This window comes from Rhynchophorus ferrugineus, unplaced genomic scaffold (assembly GCF_030347505.1).
Source record: "Rhynchophorus ferrugineus isolate W39M unplaced genomic scaffold, kcgeb_rfMv2 rfM7, whole genome shotgun sequence".
Taxonomy (NCBI): domain Eukaryota; kingdom Metazoa; phylum Arthropoda; class Insecta; order Coleoptera; family Curculionidae; genus Rhynchophorus; species Rhynchophorus ferrugineus.
Genome location: NW_027472586.1, coordinates 36,320,506 through 36,340,268, shown reverse-complemented (window position 1 = coordinate 36,340,268; position 19,763 = coordinate 36,320,506). Strand labels below are relative to the sequence as shown.

The window sequence follows — 19,763 nt, the reverse complement described above, 5'->3', positions numbered from 1 at the left end:
TTTGTGGTTGACGTTTAATTCCGTAGCGTGCTACGAGATTAAATAGATCGGTAATGTATACAAAAAATATGACAGAAAAAATATATAATAGACTCGACAAGTATATAACATGAATTAACTGAAACAATAATAATTAACGAATTTGTTTCAGAAAACTGATATCCATCCTAAAATCCGTCATAAACAAGACGGTGCAAAGTTGGAACAAGGAAAAACTTATCTTACAAACCATGAAGGGTCTGCAGTACATCATGAGATTCATAGCCCGATCCAGGATCCTGCTGTTGGAAGTGGACCCCGAGGCCAGTTCCGATAAGTTCGTCGACAACATGCGGGAGTTTTTGCACAACGTCATCTCCTTGATGTCGATAGAGAACAACGACTACCTGTTGGACCAGGGAGCTTGCCTGAAGTACCTGCCGACCATCATACCCGAGATCCTGCTGGTGTTCGATAGATGCGAGTTCAGGTAGATATTTATAACTAACGCTGGCCAACGAAAAAAAAATCTCTTCACTTCTCCAAGTGAATTCTTATTAATTTTGAATTTAAAAAAATATCATAAAGGAAATAAACAAAATGTTCTAATATTTGTGATATATTGTGTGGCAACATTTAAAGTGCAACTTTATTAATAATAAATTTCATTATTGTAATCTTGGCTTTAGAAGTTCCATCTTCTTCTGTGACAAAAATTCTCTGGTTGGTTCAGTTTTTGTAGTTGTTTTACCATTTTCTCCAAAATCAGGTTCTTGTGAGACTTGTTGAGTTCTTATTCCACATTTCCTTTATTATTCAATTTTGCTGTTCTTTTTTTTTCATAGCAATTCCGTTTTTATAGATGTAGTCAAATACAGCAGTCATCCATATGATTTGTAGGCTCCCGTGAAGTTGTACACACAGCAAAACCCACTGATCGTTTTTATTTTTCACTAATTCCTTTAATATAACGGAATATACTTGAATGGTTGGCTTAACATTTTCTGAAGCGGTAAAGAGAACCGCCCCTTCTAAAGAACCTTTCTATATCCATTTGGTTCCTATTTTTCTTATTAGTATTTAGTGAAAAGTTCTTGAGAAGCCCTTCATAAGGGTTTTTCCTCTTCTTTTTTTTGTTTTTGTTGACGTGATCTTTTTTTTCGTGATTTTTTTCAGATTTTGTGACATTCATTATTTGAACTCGCCTACTCACTTGGTATAATTGTTGTTCCAGCCATTTTCACTTTTATCTTATTTTATTTTTATATATCGTTATATTTTTTTTCGCACCTGAACCAAATAACATCGGTCTTTTTGATTTTATACTCTGTTGTTTCATTTACCCATTTGGGATATTTGCAGGTCTCAAGAATCTTAACGGTTGAACAACCGTTATTCAATTATCTCCATATAATGTTGTTAAGCTTGAAGAATTCAACACCACCTAGTGCTCAAATATTATCGTTTTCTTTCTCAAAACAAGTACTAATTAAATGTCGTCATTAGTTCTTAAAAATCATTGGCAATCATTGGCCTAGACTGAGATAAACCATTACGTTGGAATTAATAATTTACGAACTTATCGTTTTTCTTTCCCAGCTACTTGCTATGCGACTTCCTGAAGCAACTACCGCCCAACCGACTGACCAAACAAAAAATGATGACAATCAATGACGTGGTTCACAGTAAGTTGTTTCAATATCCGGAATGTCGACACGTGCTGTTGCCCATGATCACTGAACAGATAAAATGTCTGATCGAAATCAAGGAGGAGGTGAGTTGCCATGTGCTTCTGCTCCCCCCGTCCTTTTTCCCGTACGTCTGTGTTTATATCCTTATTCCTATCTACGGAGATTGGTTCAACTCTCAAGGCTGCTGGGCGGAAACGTACTTAATGATCCCTTTGTGTCATCGACAGGTGTTCGAGTAATTCATATGCAACCGAGTACTATCTTCAACGGCTAAACGTGCTTTGAACTACTTTGGAGTGATTGGTGATCTAACGTCAAGCAATGCTCTTTTTCTTGTTGTTACATTCCCAAAATAGTAAATTGAAAAAGAATATCTTTGATTTAATCCTGCCGACGTGCCAGTTTTGAAGCCATTGAATATAGTGAATCTTAAAACACTCTTCTGCTAAAATGCAAAGTTGTCCAAAAATTTTTAAGTTAATCCATGTGCTACTCCCCGAGTTTTGCAGACACAAATATACGGAAACTAAGTTATTATGTTAAGAGTTTTTGATGTACATTGAAGTTATTTTGATTTTGTTATATTTACTAAATGTTCATTTTTATTTCCTGTGGATTTCAGTTTTAACTTTAACAATTATCTTGTCTTTTTCGATTGTGCGTTTTCTAATCGTACTTATATGTCTTCATCATGTTTCATTCTCTATTGGATCGGTTGATTAATATAATTTAATACAATCAAAATAAGCGAATTATAATTCGATTTTGTTAATAGTATGGATTATGCCCTACACTGGAATAAATATATTGATGCTTTCTTGTTTGCTTTATATAAACAAATTTCCACGTTGATAACATTCTGACTCGATATCCGTTGAACCAAACTACGTAGATAAGGTTATGTTTGCTTTGTATGTATAGAACGATGTACTTTTGATAAAACTACTCTAAAAAAACAAAGGACACGCTGGGATGTTTCAAAACGCAATGTGATTGTTATAATTTTGACGATTTCTCATTTTATTGAATTGCGGATAGATCAACAATTTGATCAGTAAATAAACACATTTCTTAAAAGTTTAAGTACTATATATATATATATATACTTTAATACAAATAAAAAAATCTAAAATATTGTAAGTGAAGCTATAATTTCAAAAAGAGCTAAGCAAAATATGGACGTATGCAATTTTTTTTTATATCAGTATAGTTATTTATTTCAATATTTTATATATTACAAAGTTGTTTTCGCCACTTCTTCTTTCTAAAATTCGTGGGTCTGTTTTGAAATAGAAGTTGAAGCCTATTTTGAAAGTAAAGGCAATTTACTCTTCATAAAGTTAGACGAGCACTAGACTGAATGTATCACTCTTGAGAGAGAGTATGAATAAAGAGATTTGATGAATAAAGTTGAGTTTTTTTTCTTTTCTAAAAGTTGTTTTATTAGTTAGGCCTGGGACTTGTCACACTCTTATTGTTCACATCAGCTAAGAGACAGTTTCATGAGTTTTAATACTAGACTGCATATGTAATTTTATTTCTGGCTTTACTTGGTATGGTAAAATAATAAATTTATATTATTATTGTAACCTCCTGGATCATTTTTAAATAAAAACCATTTTGTATCTATATAACGCCAAAATCATTGAATCAAAATACCTATTTGAACATGATTTCATTTGATGTACATGTGGATTGAACAATTAGTATCTTTTTTGGAAAATAAAATAATTAATAGCGCCGACTCTTTTCAATTATTTGATTCGATGATAATTTATCTACAGAAATTAAAATCGGCGTAAATAAAATTGTAGACCTACTAAATTATATTAAATATATTAGGTCTCGGCTAAATGTGCGTGCGCGAATCGCAGCGCTAGTCCTTTGTTTTCCAGGGTAGCTTGTTGTAAATGATAATTTAAATGTGAACATATTAAACCCATCACAGTGTGAATACAGTTCGAAGAAGATTTAAATAGTCACAAGCATTTTTGAAACTATACACACTAAAAACGCCCCATCGCATCGTAGAACATGTACATACATATGTATAGCTTAGGTATTACAATTTAATTGAATGTTCAGTCTTAAATTAATTAAAACACATAAGAGTGGTACTATTGATGTTTTGAGTCATAATAAATGAAACTACGAAACAGAACCTTCATTAAAACATTTTATCCATACTGCAGGAGAGGTTCTTGGAGGGGTATCTTCTGTACCATACCAAAAATGTTAGTTCACTCATTAATGAATTTGAAATTCTTTTTTCCATTTTTAAATATTTACTGTCTCTGTAAATTTGTTCATATAAAAACTAGTGATATATAAACATCAAACTAGTGATAATATATTAATAATAGTAGTAATAACATGGATAGTTTTGAAGATGTCTCAAGAAGAATGGAAAATATGCCATTTGCCAGATGGTTAAAATGTATACAAAAGTTTATGTAAAGCACTTTTAGACTCAAAACAAATAGTGTTCCTCTTACGACGGTCAAGCTGCATATAGTGATAATAGAAAAATATTTCGGTTGATATTTTTTTCTTTAAATCTTTTGAATTAGAGTTATGTAAGTCCAAACCAATTTTAAATTTCCTACAACTAAGAATCTGTTATTTTCTGTTTCTTTAATATATTGATTTAAAAAAAAGGAAGCTGTCTATCAAAGACAAATTATTATCTATTAAAGCACACAATTCGGAAATGTATTTCTTAAAAATAACAAGTCAATTTAAAAGTCCCCGACCTGACACATAGATGGCGCTACTAGAATGAAATCCATATGTTTTTTAGTAACTCTCAAAAGATGCGTGTATAAATTTGACAGTTGTTGATAAAATATTACTTTTTGAAAGGAAAAAATATAGTTGAAGCAAGAACTTGTCTTGATGCAGAGTTTTCGGACACCGTCCCAGAAAAATCAACCATCAACAAGGATTGGTATGCTACGTTTAAACGTGGTGAAATGAGCATCGAAGTTAGTGAATGCAATGGACGCCCAAAAGAGGTTGTTACTGACAAAAATATTTAAAAAATCCACAAAATGATTTTAAAGGACCGTAAATTGAAACTGAATGAAAAAGCAGACACTCTAAAGATCTCAACTGAACGTGTACATCATATCATTCACGAATATTAGGGTATGAGAAAGCTCTGTGCAAAGTGGGTGCCGCGCGAGCTCACTTTTGACCCAAAACAACGACGAGTTGATGATTCGGAGCAATGTTTGAAGATGATCAAGCGTAATAAACCCGAGTTTTTGCGTCGATATGTGACAATGGATGAAACATGGCTCCATCATTTCACTCCGAAGTCCAATCGACAGTCATCCGAGTGGACTGCACACGATGAACCTGCTCCAAAGCGTGGGAAAACGCAACAGTCGGCTGGCAAGGTTATGGCGTCTGTATTTTGGGATGCGCATGGAATAATTTTCATTAACTACCTTGAAAAAGGAAGGACCGTCAACAGCGACTATTACATAAGCTATTGGACCGTTTGAAGGACGAAATCGCCGAAAAAACGGCCGCATTTGAAGAAAAAGAAAGTACTGCTTCACCAAGACAATACACCATGTCAAAAATCTATGAATTGGGCTTCGAATTGCTTCTTGCTATGGTGGATGAGCCAGAGAAGGAGAAGAATGCTCGCTTGGAAGAGATTCTCGTCGAATGAAAAGGTTATCGATGAAACTGAGGCCTATTTTGAATCAAAGGACAAATCGTATTACAAAAATGGTATCGAGAAGTTGGAGGGCTGCTATAATCAGTGTATCACGCTTGAAGGGAATTATATTGAATTAAAAAAATAATTTTGGCAAAATATGTGTTTTACTATGATAGGCCGTGAACTTTTCAATTGACATGTTAATGTCACACTGTTCTTTCGAATAGGCTTAATCTGTTTTAGGGATTCATTTTTAAATTCATTGGTGCTTACTAAACAATGATCCTTAAATCATTGTTTTTTTTTTAATTTTTAGGAATATATTATAATCAATTGTTTCATTTTTGTAACGTAAGATAGATTTTGTAGAGTAAGATATTAGTCTAAACCAAGCATTGATCTTGTTCTGATTCCACAATTTTATACCAACTTAATTTAGTATTTCGAACACTTACTTATTTATCCTTACTTAGATTTTAATACAAGGTATTTGAAAATAAATTCAATGTTTAGTAGATTTATTTACAAAAAAAGTCAGTTGTATATCGAAAAATGTTCATTATTTATTAAAGTACAAAATGTTTACATTTATTTATTTAAAATAATATCGTAATAAATAAAAAAAATTAAACTTATTCCTGGAGTCAACATCCCAACAATTATCGTACAAGGAATATTAAAAAATAATAACTATTTTCTTATATTAATGCAATCTACATACCAGATATGTCGGTAATTTATTTCTGTTTTTTTTTTGCTAAAGAAAACGCGTTTACAATGGATAGTTAGAATTTATTTATTTAAAGTATTGGCATTTGATTGTATGTGTTTTGCCAATTTTTCAGGCAATGTATGGATATCATTCTAAAATATATATTGTTTCTCCTTTGAGCTAAACCATTCAAAGTTTTGTTAATGACTTCTTATGCGTTGTCCATTAGTAACTTTCGTTCATATTTTTCGTCTATTTGATTCCGAAGTTATCAGTAGATGTGGAAAGCGTGCGATTGTCGCTTTTATTGCTTTGCTCTAAAAGACTGAATTATTATCGCCTATTATTGTAAACCTCAGGATACTTAGTGATTCAAGTACAGGAGTACAGGTATGTGAGATCAGTAATATAGGCGAAGAAAGTAACATCAAGTGCGGGAGCTTTTTGCTTCTCTAAAATGGTGTGTGTAAAAGAGATGCATCATTACAATCAAGGCTAAAATCGAGCTCTAATTTTGCAAATACTACAGTCCTTTCGTATGATTCCAAGACTTGAAGACTGTTACAGTCTGAACTCTGTAAGCTTGATGTCTTTCAAATGTGATCCTTTTACACCCAGATTAAAATGATTATTTTCATTTTAATTTAAATTTGAAATTAAACGAATTCATATCAACATCAGCGTATTGGTTGAGAAGTGTTCTCGACCGTCGGCTATGATGATGAAAAAATAAAAGTATGCAACAACGCCTAGCATACGATTTAATAGCCGAGGACCTCGACTATTGCAGAATTTTCTATGGACTATAGTCGCTAAAGGAAGTCCTCACAGCAACTGCATTTTCAAGGCCAGGCTACCGATTGAGTTAATCTGTACCGTGCGCTAAACTTTATTTAATGTTATACTTTCCTTTGGAACAATATTTAGAATACCGATCATTCTATTCTCTATAAATACTGCTTGGCCCTCGTATTATATGATTTTTGAAGACCCTTAGCAATTAAATTGTTTATCTAATACTATGTTGATTAATTTCTGCCTATAACAATTTTGTACATACGCATTCGACGATCTGGCCATCGATAGAACGAGAAACCGCCATCAACATTTATACTAAACAAATGCACTTAATACACGCAACACATCTGAATCGAAAGTCTCTTCTCTTCAACTTCTGTTTTCAGTCGATGTGCATATAACCCGCATGGTTTTCGTAATTTCTTGCCGATGACGCACACGCACACACGTGGCGTATAACGACGACGAAAACAGTGAAAAAAACATCTTCTTGCACAGAGAAACCTTGGCCACAATTTCCCAAATAGGTACTCTTAAACTTCTTGATCTTATCTTTATATTTATTTTTCCTTTAAAAAAACACCTTATTCTCCGTAAAACATAGATGAGAGCACGGCTTTAGGCATTTTGAACTCTTATTTTAATTATTATTATTTGCATTTTGATTACTAACCCAAATGTCACGAGATATAGTATGACTAATTCTCTTTGGCCACCGTTAAATTATGTTTTGACACTGGATCGTCAGTGATAAATGATATTCGGTAAATAGTGTATATTAATTTGTCTTGTAATCGAGCCAGTCAGAATTCCTGAAGAACTGTTCAAATACAAGCGAATTAAACCATTTCTGAAACTTATCGTAACTCACGATGAAAATCGAATCACTACAATATGTACGACAGTCACAAGCTCACGGACAAAGGTATTATTGATAGATCCGAAAAAAAATGTTGTGTATTTGGTGGGACTAGAAGGTAATTGTTCATTATGTTTAGTCCATCAAAAGCAGTGCGGGGTCAGCCCATACGCAAATTGAATAATTGGTTACCGCATCATAACTTGAAGGGCATCAGAAATAGGACCAAAAAATGCATTTGCTGATACATGAAAGGTGATATTAGTTTATTTATGGATACGAGGGCCCACAGGCGTTGATTGCTAGAGCACTAAGTAGTATTAATCTGGCCCTGATCAGAAACTTGACTCTCAACTCTGGAGACTGCTGTCGGCAATTTAAAGAAAATGGTTCTATTAGGAACTTGAACATGAATGAAATAAATTGACATGGATTTTGATCAGCGATATTTACTGGTAAAAATACGAACCGTACTATTAAATTCGATGTTTCTGGCATTTATCAACATTTCAGTTATCCAGTTTATACAGACGCTAATCATGGAACTATAAAAGTTGCATTTTCGACATTTGAACTTTTGTTATTTGATTTGAAGAAATTCGCTGCTGAAGTCCATCAAACATTTTCAGAAACCTGTGGTGACGCTGCTCCATCGGTTTTGGTTTGTTACGTCGATGGTAAAGAACGACCAAAAAAGTTCGAAGACAATGAATTACAAGACTTAATGAATTAAACGAATCCAATTAAATTTTTTTATGGAATTAAGTTGCATTCGAATAAAATCTATATTTGGTTTAAATAAATTCGTTTTCTGTCTGTAAGATGGCCATTTTACGCAAAGAACAAAATGACTTATTGACATGATCAACACAACCAAATCAAACCATATTTAAATCCAACTCAAAATGTATGGAAATAATTGCCCTGAAATAATATACAAGAAGTCTTATTTGCTATACATATCGAAATATTGTAAAGAATTAATAAACAAATGAATTTCTCTAAATTGTCAAAGTAAAAAAGGTGCAACCAACAATTCTGACGATACATTATTTTCGACTTTTCAATGCTAGGTCCTCTAAATATACGACATATATATATATATGTATATATATATGCACAAATGAATTTAAGTACATATGTAGAGAAATGTATGTAACTCCGAGAAAGTAACACGAACATTTCCGATGTTCAACACACATTACGGGCTCGGTATTCAAACTAATATACACTATGTAAATGTAGTCCTTCAAATAAAACTACTAATGCACGTCATTGATGATGTGAATATATTGCCAAATGCAGTTTTTATTAGTTAAAGCCTCCTAGTTAAAATGAAACAGAATGCTGTTAAATGTGTCGGAACATGTGACATCTGTCTATAAAATCGATTTGTATTGGTACTGGTCGACCTTGTTGTCAAATGTCTATAGCACTTCTTGAAAGCATTAGTGATAATAATTAGAGGTTATAAAAATTGATACGGCAACATTGCGACATGCTGACGTCATAAATATTCATGACGTGCATTGGATGTTTTATTGGAAAGACTATGGAATCCTGTTGAGTATATTCTACAAGAATTATATATGTATAATATACAGTTAGACATTAGGATATGGAAGCCAGTTCAAACAAAAGAACAAGCATCAAATTAACTATTTTTTTGGAATGTTGCATGAAGAATCTTTGCGAGAAAACACATTATAAACACTGCCTCGAATTGCATTTAAGTTTGAACTGATTTGGGACGATGTATTATATTTTATTAAATGCTGTGCTTCTTGTTTTTTTTTAATAAGTTTCAAAGACTTGTTTGTTATATTATTAGATGGGTGAAAAAGTAATCCGTGTTTTTCATCATTTTTTTAAACAATATATTTTGTTGTGTTCAATATTATTTAAAGAATATGAATTTTTACTTTTTTTCGATGTGCATTTGATTTTAATTTAGTTGACGACGATGTAAACGCTACGCAAAATTATAAATTTACGAATGTGAAGATACTGTAACTGATAAGTTTTCGGTCTAGCTAAGGTCAACTTGCATTGGGGGTTTTATGTAATTATATTAAAACTTTTCTGACATTTCGATGTCTTTTTTTGTAAAGTGGTTCTCAAAACAGAGTTCAATTTTGACGATTATCCTTAGGTCTACAAAAAATTAGTAGTCTCTGACGGCCAGATCTGTGTATTATTTCGAAATACTTATATTTATATTATTATACTTTAATGGCGATATTACAAAATGTGGATAAGTAATACATATTTTATGTTTTATTGAACAGTTTCCGGTACTTTTTGCAGTATGTCATGTCCCGCAAGGCTTTCGCGAACTTAATCATTACTATTAGTTTTAAATCAATGTTGTATTGAAGAAAATTATTTCAAAAACATGGATTGCTTTCTCACATACCAAGTGTAGCATTATGCTGGCGTTTATTAAAAGGGAATGTATCGAAGTACAACTATTTAATATGCAATAAGTGATATGTAAAATATATTATGGAATGACTTCATATATCACGGCAAGACGTCCTATAAAATAGCATATCTTCATAATATCCATCCCTTAATATAAACATCAAATAGCTGGGCTAGTTCGAGAAAGTACTTTATAAAATTCAAACACTTCTTTTATCATTTATATGATGAAGGTTTGGTTTTCCAAATATCTATTATTTTCAACCAACAATTTAAATAAAAAATAAATTTATTTTATTTAGAAAAGAAGTAACATAAAAAATTAGTTTGCCTAACATTTAAAGCAATACATTTGATTGACCTCCAGAAAAACTAGAATTTAGGGTTTTTCCATAAAAATTAAATATTATTATTCTTGTTTTCACATATATATTTTCCTATTTTAGCACTATTTTTTGAATGGTGTAATAATATCGTTTAAGTTCTAAACCAGTGGGTCTTCTTATTCTTAGCTGCCTGAAAGCTTTTTGTAAATATTTCTTGGATCTTGTCCACTGTTACAGGGGCAATTATTCCATATCACTAGTAAGCTTCTCGACTTGGGACATTCCTAATTCTTTTTCCAATTCATAATATTCTTTTCTTTAGAAAATTCTTTAATTTTGTCTCAACATTCTTTACCTCATAACTTCTTGTTTCATGTTTAAGAATCTGTTGGAGATATGGAATGTTAATATCTCTACGTACTACTTTCGATGTTGAAATAGAACGAGGAGTCAGAGTTTCATTCCAACAGCTTTCAGATTTAAAATTTTCATTCAGTCTTATTTTCAATGACTGCCGCATTTCAATGACTTAAGTCTTCTTTTTCTTATTAGCTTCTTTCTTCTTTTCTCTTTCTTATTCATATGTTTTATAATTCATCGATAATGCCTAATGTTACTTATTATAACTGCATGTTTTCTAAGCAGCATAAGCATATTTCTATTTAAATCATGGATGGTTCTAAATAAGAAGTTCTAGATTTATTTATTTGTGCAATTAATAAATGTTCTAAGAAATTGGAAAATTAGTCGACATTCGATCTTACACTGAATATATGTAGATAGAATATTTGAAGTGTTTTCTCAAGATAGACTAGTGATTGGACTCTACTATATTAAGGGATGATTTTTTGCGAGTCGTGTCATCGTAAGAAGCTCGTAGGTTACCGTAGAATTAGAGGATGTTAGCAGGTGTTGGGGGAAACTTCCGCTTTTGTCTGATCAACGTTTAATTATCTGTAGTTCGTTTTGTTTATTGATTTTTTTTGAATTAATGTAACACTACTAATCGTTCTTGGGGGAGATAACCTTTCCCAAAGCCATCTCTTAGTGGTAGTCGTATGTAGTGGTACCATGGGTCTTATAGGGTGTTGTACAGCGGCAAGACGGTCGACGACAAAACAAATCCGTGGCCAAGGTAGCTCAACTGCTCGGAACTACGAAACATTTGGTCACCGAACACGTGGGACATACTGAAGAGGTGAAAAACGTAATGAATAGACTTTAGTAAATATTTTTCCAAAAATCACACATACACATCACATGCTTTTTAAAAAATTTCTATCGTGCACAGTATCTCTTCAGCTTTCCAGGCTATTGAACGATCAATTAAAAGAAAAATATCCAGGTAAGTACGCCCTTTCTTCTTACACTTTTCACGCACAAAGATTGTCATTTCTAAGTCCTTCTCGATTTCATTTTCCGTGTTTATATACAGGTCGTTCAATAGTCCAGCTTTGACTCAATGCAGCCCTCCCGAGGATTGTGATTGCTTACTGATTAAGTCTGATTGTAGGTGGAGCTCTGCGTGAAAATATTGAGCGATATCATGGAGCTGCTATTCCGGAAGGATGTCGGGTCTACCTACAACGACATTGCGCGGATTATCCATTCAGATTTGCGCACAGTAATACAGAGTCACATCAAAGTGGACAAGGACGATTCTCCTGCAGTAAGTGGCCCTTTGCTCTTTTGAAAATGCGCATGCGATATTTATATCTAATATTTTATAATTCGCTCGGCGGTGTTGCCAGTTTGTAAATATTGTAGGTATTTATGGGGAATAAATCAACGACTTCTGCGTTTTAAATTATTTTATAATTGATAATAAATTATCTATATTATTTCATTGACTAAATGGTACTGTAATCGATAATTCAATTGAGAGGGTTTAAACGACTCTGGACGTTGTTATCTATTAGAAAGTAGACCAAACCGATTTCACTCATTATACCATTCAGTCTTAAAACACATGGCTCTTATACATAGTCGCGATGTAACGACGAAGTTGCACTGGATGCTAGAGAGACGTAGGTGGAAAACATATAGGATATCGAAAGCGACAATAAAATTAAGTGTTTGAAAACATTTTATAAGAGGCCTAAAAAACATTTGGAGTATAGAGGATCTCCGAAACTCCGAAAATAGTTCGAATTTTGAAAAATCCCCTTGATGTTACATTCTATAAATTTTATCATCTATATTTTACCCCCCTAAATGATATTAACACTAACACGTCAACGTTTACAGTTAAGCAGACAACTCGTGGCCGTGATGCTGGACATCTTTCGACAGATGAGCTCAAAGCACTACAACAATTACATCTCAGATTTCCAGACGCCTTTCGACATCCTGGATTTCCTCATGGAGATCCTCGTCGTATTTAAGGAGCTAGTCAGCAGTTCAGTGTTCCCGAAGGATTGGTGCGATATGCTGTTGCTCCAGAACAACATTATCCTGAAATCCCTGCGCCTATTTGCCAACACCATCCACGACTACTTCTTCGATAAATTCGAGCACGACGCCTGGAGCAACTTCTTCCATTGCGCCATCGCGTTCATGACCCAGGACGTGTTGCAGCTGGAGGGGTTCCCGTTGAATAAGCGTACGCGGATCGTGAACCAGTACAGCGACATGCGCAGAGAGATGGGCTTCGAGATTCGTTCGATGTGGTTCAATCTGGGCACGCACAAGGTGCACTTCGTGCCCAGCCTCGTCGGTCTCATTCTGGAGATGACGCTAATCCCCGAACCGGAACTGCGCAAGGTCACCATACCCATGTTCTTCGACATGATGCAATGCGAGTTTTACTCGTCGCGGTTGGAAGAGGAGAGCTTCGGGGACACCAAGAGGAATTCGTCGAACACCAAGGCAAATTTCGACGATTTCGAGAACGAAATGATTGTGAAGTTGGACGCCCTGTTCGAGGGGGGTCGGGGCGATGTAGAGTACAAGCGGCTTTTCTACGACATCATGATCGATTTGTGCGAGAAGCACACCTCTATGAAGGAAGAGGGCGTGAAGTTCGTTCGTATAGTGTCCCAGTTGATGGAGAGTCTGCTGGAGTACCGGAGCATCCTCTCGGATGATAATAAAGAGAATACCATGTCTTGTACGGTGAATCTACTGGTAAGTTATTAGATTTTTCAATTTTTAATGAGGTAGAATATCTTCCTTTTCAAAATATTCATTTTATAAGTTTGCTTTCTTAATCTCCACTCTGTACAGCAGTTTTGTTTGATTGAGGACCATATAGTATAAAATTATATTCAAAGGCGTATTTATTATGTAAACATATAATCTATACTAACCAAATTTTTCAAAACAGTATATATATATAGTCGTCAGATTTAAGCTATCACTATAACTGCAACTAACATAGTAAAACTTATCTATGAACTAAATATTAATAGTATGCAGATATTATTACAAATTTTTCAGTGAAATGATAATTGCACCTGGTAAATAATTGTGCAATTTATAACACGCTAGCTTACATAAATATGCACAGGTCGCAATCCCAAACACTAGCCCTCACTAGCGTTTTTTAATTTGTTCTGTCTTTAATTCTTATAGAGCCAACAAAGGGTCTATTGTAAAACATTTATAATTTTTACGTTTTATTTTTAATACAAAACAATTACCTCTATGATTCATTAATCTGCGATTTCATATATTTACAATTTTACTATTCTGCCTCCTTTCCTTCGCTTTATTTCATATTTTCCTCTGTATTATTCTTATTTAAACTCTTCCTTAATAATATATATTGTTTCTTTCAATTTAAGCGGTTTCATTTTAAATATTCATAATCTGTTTACTTTTGGTACCATAATTAAACAGATAGTACAAAAATTAGTGAGAAATAATCCTTTCTTCTAATTTTTTGCCAATTTTTAACTAATACGTCTATATGTACGCTGCATATTGCCATTGTTCAATTCGTCCTCATTTTCCGTCATCACAGCAGATCATTGAACAACTACATCGCATCTCCTTTTATTCTCCATCCATATAACCAATGGTATTCCTCATTTACGTACTAATTACTATATTTTCAGGGTTCAGTATCTAAATTTCGTCCCTGATCTTATCCAGCTTTCCCAATATTTTCTATGTTTCTTTTTTATTTTCATCAATTCTTGTTATATCTCCTCTTTTAAAGATTTGGCAGTATCAATAAGCAAGGGCTTATTTATTATATTTTTAAATTACAGTCGTTAATTCATGTTAATATATTTTATTTGTTCCATATAGTGCATTTAATTTATGGAATCATCAACGGTACATAAATAGCACCTATGAGTCCCAAAACTCGGCCGCCATGCATAACGATAAATAACGAAAAATCACTGTTATAATATTTAAATTTGTCGAATTTGCAGGACTTTTACTCCGAAATTAACAAGAGAGACATGTACATCCGCTACCTAAACAAACTGGTGGACCTGCACATCGAATGCGAGAATTTTACCGAAGCCGCCTTCACATTGGAGCTTCACACCAAACTGTTGGAGTGGTCCGATGCTCCGTTGCCTATGGTTTTGAAGAACCTGTCTTGCACGCCGGAACTAAAGGACCTGAAAACTCATCGGCAGTTCAAAACATTACTTTATGATCAAATTATCGAAAATTACAGCAAAGGAAAGGTGGGTATTGGATATTTATCAACATGTCGTTTTCTAATAAATTATAATAAAATTTCAAGTCAATCTATCCACCATTATGCGAATATAAACATACGGAAGCTGAATTTTTACATACTAGGGTTTTGCATGTATTCTGACTGGCCAAAAATCTATTGTTAACAAAGCCTCACCAATACTCTAAACCCACTTCTTTCCAAAAAATGAACATTCGAGGAATAAAAAACTCTCCACTCGAGTTTTAACAATGTCAGGGGGTTCTGAGGCATTCATGACCATATTCAATAATATTATTTTACTATTATATACATTCTGACGCGTAGGCAAGAAGTAGAAACTTCTCTTTTTTGCCTCAACAATGACAAACAAACAATTGAACAACAAACAAAATATAATTCAGAAATACAGTCAATTTATGTAATAATCAGTTTCCCTCCTTTTGGATATTTCACTCGCATGTATACATCTAAAAATAGTTGATTTGTCAAGGTAGTCTTGCAATTCAGTGTCTTGGAAGTTTTTTGGTCCTTCGGACCGTCCTCACATCAAACCAGCAATTGCGATATGGCGGATCAGCTCACCATACATTTCTTGAGCCAATAATAGTTTCAGTGTGCTGGTTGGAATTAATGATCTGGATTGTAAAATGAACGTGCTTCGTTTGTTTCAGATGTGGGAGTACGCAATCAGCAAATGCAAGGAACTCGCCGAACAGTACGAGAAAGAGACCTTCGACTACGAAGAGCTAAGTCGATTGCACAGCAAACTCTCGGACTTCTATGACAACATCATGAAATCGGCGCGCCCCGAGCCCGAGTACTTTCGAGTCGGTTACTTTGGCAAAGGATTTACGAAATTCCTCCAAAATAAGATGTTCATTTATCGGGGCAAAGAGTACGAGAGATTGCAGGAATTCAATTGCCGTATCATGAACGAGTTCCCGAAGGCTCAACTGCTGAACAAGCTCACGCCTCCCGGTGACGATATCTGTAATTCCGACGGACAATGTATCCTTTTTAAAACAAAGTTAGTGTAAGTAAATTTACAAAATTTTCGGATGCGCTAGGTGTACTGCAATTGCATCTTACGAATGAATAATCGAATCTTATTTGTTAGTTTCAACTGGATGTTTCATCACGTTTCGTTGAAACCGTGAAATCGGAGCGTTGATAGGTTTATATAACTTAGATGGAACAATTATCACTTCAAAAGCTGAAGCATTAAGCTCTTAGCATGTATTCTCTGGGACATTTTATTAGTAAGAATAAAACTCTTGACTACTTAAAGTAGTTTATTTAAACCATTTTTTAGTACCATCAAATGTCGGTGTTAGCTGGCATCATCAGCTGCTGTATATTATGGCAAAGCTTTCTTTTTAGTCCGTCGATCAAATAAGTAATGTTCCAATTTCTTATTTTGGCTGGCCTAACTAGAAGAAAAGCTATAGATAGCTATGTTGTTTACAATCACTGCTGATTATTTCTGTATCATTATTAATAAGGCAAAATAAAACCTTTAATTTGTCTTTATTCTAAATCATATTCACGTTATTTAATTTATATTATTATTTTGACTTATATATTTATTAATTTGACGCTGCTTTATAGAACAATACAAATCTAGATGGATACATTTTAACTGCTCTAGCAGACGTATAACAATAGGGCACAAAAATTTTGGTTAATGCTTATTAGGCTCCTTAACCACCAATACCTAGACATCCAAATAAATAAAGTAGATCCGGTAATGGAAGAGAAGAAACAGCGCTTCTCGGGAAAGCCGGTGTGCGAGCAGATCGTCAAGTTTTACAAGGTGAACAACATCAGGAAGTTCACCTATTCGCGTCCGTTTACCAGGAAGGACCCCTTCATTAAGACCGACAACGAGTTCGCTCACTTGTGGCTGGAACGGACCGAGCTGGTTACTACGTATCCCCTCCCAGGCATCCTGCGATGGTTCCCTGTGTGCATGGAGGAGACCAAAGTGAAGGAGATATCTCCATTGAACAATGCCATCGAGACTATAGAGAACAAGAACACCCATCTGATTAACTACATCAATTGCTACAACAGGGACGAGAATATGCAAATCAATCCTCTTAGTCTAACTTTGACTGGTGAGTATTGTGGTCTAATTATAGCTGATTCAATGAAATAACTAACAGATCAAGATGTTTCTGTGCTGGGCCTTATAATTTCTCTGCGAATTTTAATAACTGTGCTATTTTCATTTCAACTATCAAGGAAAAACATATAAAAACACATAAATAAATGTATCATTTATAATAATTTTAATCCGATTGATTTTTTGAATTTTCCAAACTAGTAAAACAAAATAGTCGTTTTTCATGGGTATTGAATATAGGATATTATTTTATTGCTTTTATTTCTTTTTAATTATTTTTTATCTAAATCTCGCAAAACGATGTCTCGTTCAAATGTCAAGTTAATCAAGCTGAATTTATATATAGAAAAAATTGCTACGATTAAACCTGAATCGTAATTATAATTGTTGTCAAACCATCCTTATGTTAAAAAGCAATTTCGTCTAAAATTTTAAAGTTAATCCATCAATTGTTTCGTGATTTTTGCGGACTGAATTTTTATATATGCATTTAATTTAATGTGAATCAATCAGATAAATTAATTATATGCAACCCTCCACAACTCTAAACGAATATACCCAACATTAAAAAACAATGCAAAAGTTAACATAGCCAAATTAAATCAAGATGCCAGTGTAATATGACATTAATTGTGTTTTTTACTTGGTCAAATACTAAATAAAATATTTAATATATGATAAACCAATCAAACGTTGTTCGTTGTGTTTCTTTCCTAGCATTGAGAGTGAGGTGTATGTAATATATACAACTGGCAATGCACAACATATACATTTTTATACCTTGAGATACTTAGGTATTTTAAATTATAATGTTAATCAAACTTATATGTTAATAATATATAACATATATGTTAATATATTTTTTTACAAAATCTTTATGACTAGATATTTTATTCGAAATAAAAAGTCCAAATTAGGAAAATATTATCAGGTAATAAGGTTAAAGCGCAATTTAAAAAATATATACATTACATATACTTATCTGGGAAAGAGGGAGATTCTCATCTGTCGATTAATTAATAGACGTCTTCATGATGACAAATGCAACTTTTAGATTTATTAATATTTTTGGTGTATATTTTCAATGCTATACAATAACTTTCTTACCACTATTGCAACTAATAATCGAACAACACTGTGTTCTCCTGTGTAAATCTATTTAATCTGTATATAGGTATTCTGGATGCCGCCGTCATGGGAGGCGTGCGCAACTACGAAGAAGTGTTCTTCAGTGCCGAATATCTGGAACATCATCCCGATGATGACTTGCTGGTGAACAAGCTGAAGGACCTCATCGCCAGCCAGGTGCCGCTGCTCAATCTTTGCGTCGAGATTCATCGGCGTAAAGCGCCAAGCATCTTGCAGCCATTGCAAAAGAGATTGGAGGAGCGTTTAGAGGTGTTCAGAAATGATGTAGAGATCAAATACGGCAGAAGGGTGAGTCCGAAGCTGTTTGTTTTTATTTCTAATAGTTACATAAATAGAGAATAAGTAATTGTAAAACAAAATACAAATATAAATAACACGCCGAATATATATATATATATATATATATATATATATATATATATATATATATATTATTTACAGGACTGCGATTTAAAACTCGAAAATGGGGTACAGATGAGACGACACTTCAGCACAGCCAGCGACATGAGGCTATCGGACGTCACCATCACTCCCGAGTAAGTACGCGGGGTTCGGGGGAAGACTGACAGCATGACATACTAATATGGGGGTAGTTTGTAGTGGCAAGGTGTACGAATTGTAAGTAAAAATGATTTTATAGGAGGGGCGCTGTTTATTTTTCGAGTATTGAAACTATTTGACGTTTTCGATAATGAGCTTCATCGGAATTTTAAAATTTAAGCGCGAGTTGTTTTACTGTGTTCATAGTTTTCGAGCTGAATTATCAGACTCAACGGGATCCAGTTATAGCAAGTGCAGGAATTCAAGCCTTTAGGATCGGTAATACAGGAGAAAAAAGTGGCATTTATACTGTTGAAGTAAAAGCCATGTTGGCTAAGATACAGGAGGATGTGTTGCTCTAAGTTAAAAGCCGTCTCTTTCAGGCACTTATTTTGCCAATCTTTCAGCTTGAGGTTTTTCAAATTCGATACTTAAGGCAAATTTTACATGTTTCCTCCGATATCACATTAAAAATGAATTAGTTAATTCAGAGACGCATATTACAATGGTTTGGATATGCCTGTTGAATGAAATTGGAACGAATTCCCGAGGCGAAAACGACCATTAGCAGAATTTATTTCAAATAAGACACTGAAAGTGTAGAATCACAAAATATAGAGAATATAGAAGGGAATCTCCCATGCATTAGCTGTGAAAAAGTGTTGCCTTCATTTCGCACCGGAGGGTGCGACTATGGCAATATGAGTAGCAGGTAATTTAAAATATAATAGTTATAGCAATAAAAATAGGATTAAAAATAAAAATATAATAAAAGTTGAAAAAAAACATTTTATTTAAGTATATCTAATATTTTAAATAAATATTTGGATATATATATATATATA

At 33.7% G+C, this 19,763-nt stretch overlaps 1 protein-coding gene across 8 annotated transcripts in view; it reads left to right on the top strand.

Moving 5' to 3' along the window:
- mbc (dedicator of cytokinesis protein myoblast city) overlaps positions 1–19,763 on the top strand; it is a 31,266-nt gene that overhangs the window by 6,890 nt on the left and 4,613 nt on the right. For 4 of the 8 annotated variants that reach the window (XR_013006684.1, XM_076410717.1, XM_076410715.1 and 1 more), the window contains exons 9-18: positions 152–469; positions 1,579–1,753; positions 11,547–11,669; positions 11,976–12,131; positions 12,710–13,588; positions 14,845–15,108; positions 15,776–16,112; positions 16,823–17,221; positions 18,404–18,666; positions 18,820–18,914. Coding sequence is in view for 7 of the 8 variants with exons in the window: in XM_076410717.1 (XP_076266832.1) it covers positions 152–469; positions 1,579–1,753; positions 11,547–11,669; positions 11,976–12,131; positions 12,710–13,588; positions 14,845–15,108; positions 15,776–16,112; positions 16,823–17,221; positions 18,404–18,666; positions 18,820–18,914 (3,009 nt within the window). In the remaining variant the exon portion in view is untranslated. The remainder of the gene's footprint in view (positions 1–151; positions 470–1,578; positions 1,754–11,546; positions 11,670–11,975; positions 12,132–12,709; positions 13,589–14,844; positions 15,109–15,775; positions 16,113–16,822; positions 17,222–18,403; positions 18,667–18,819; positions 18,915–19,763) is intronic. The other 4 variants (XM_076410719.1, XM_076410716.1, XM_076410721.1 and 1 more) reach the window with 2 other exon arrangements.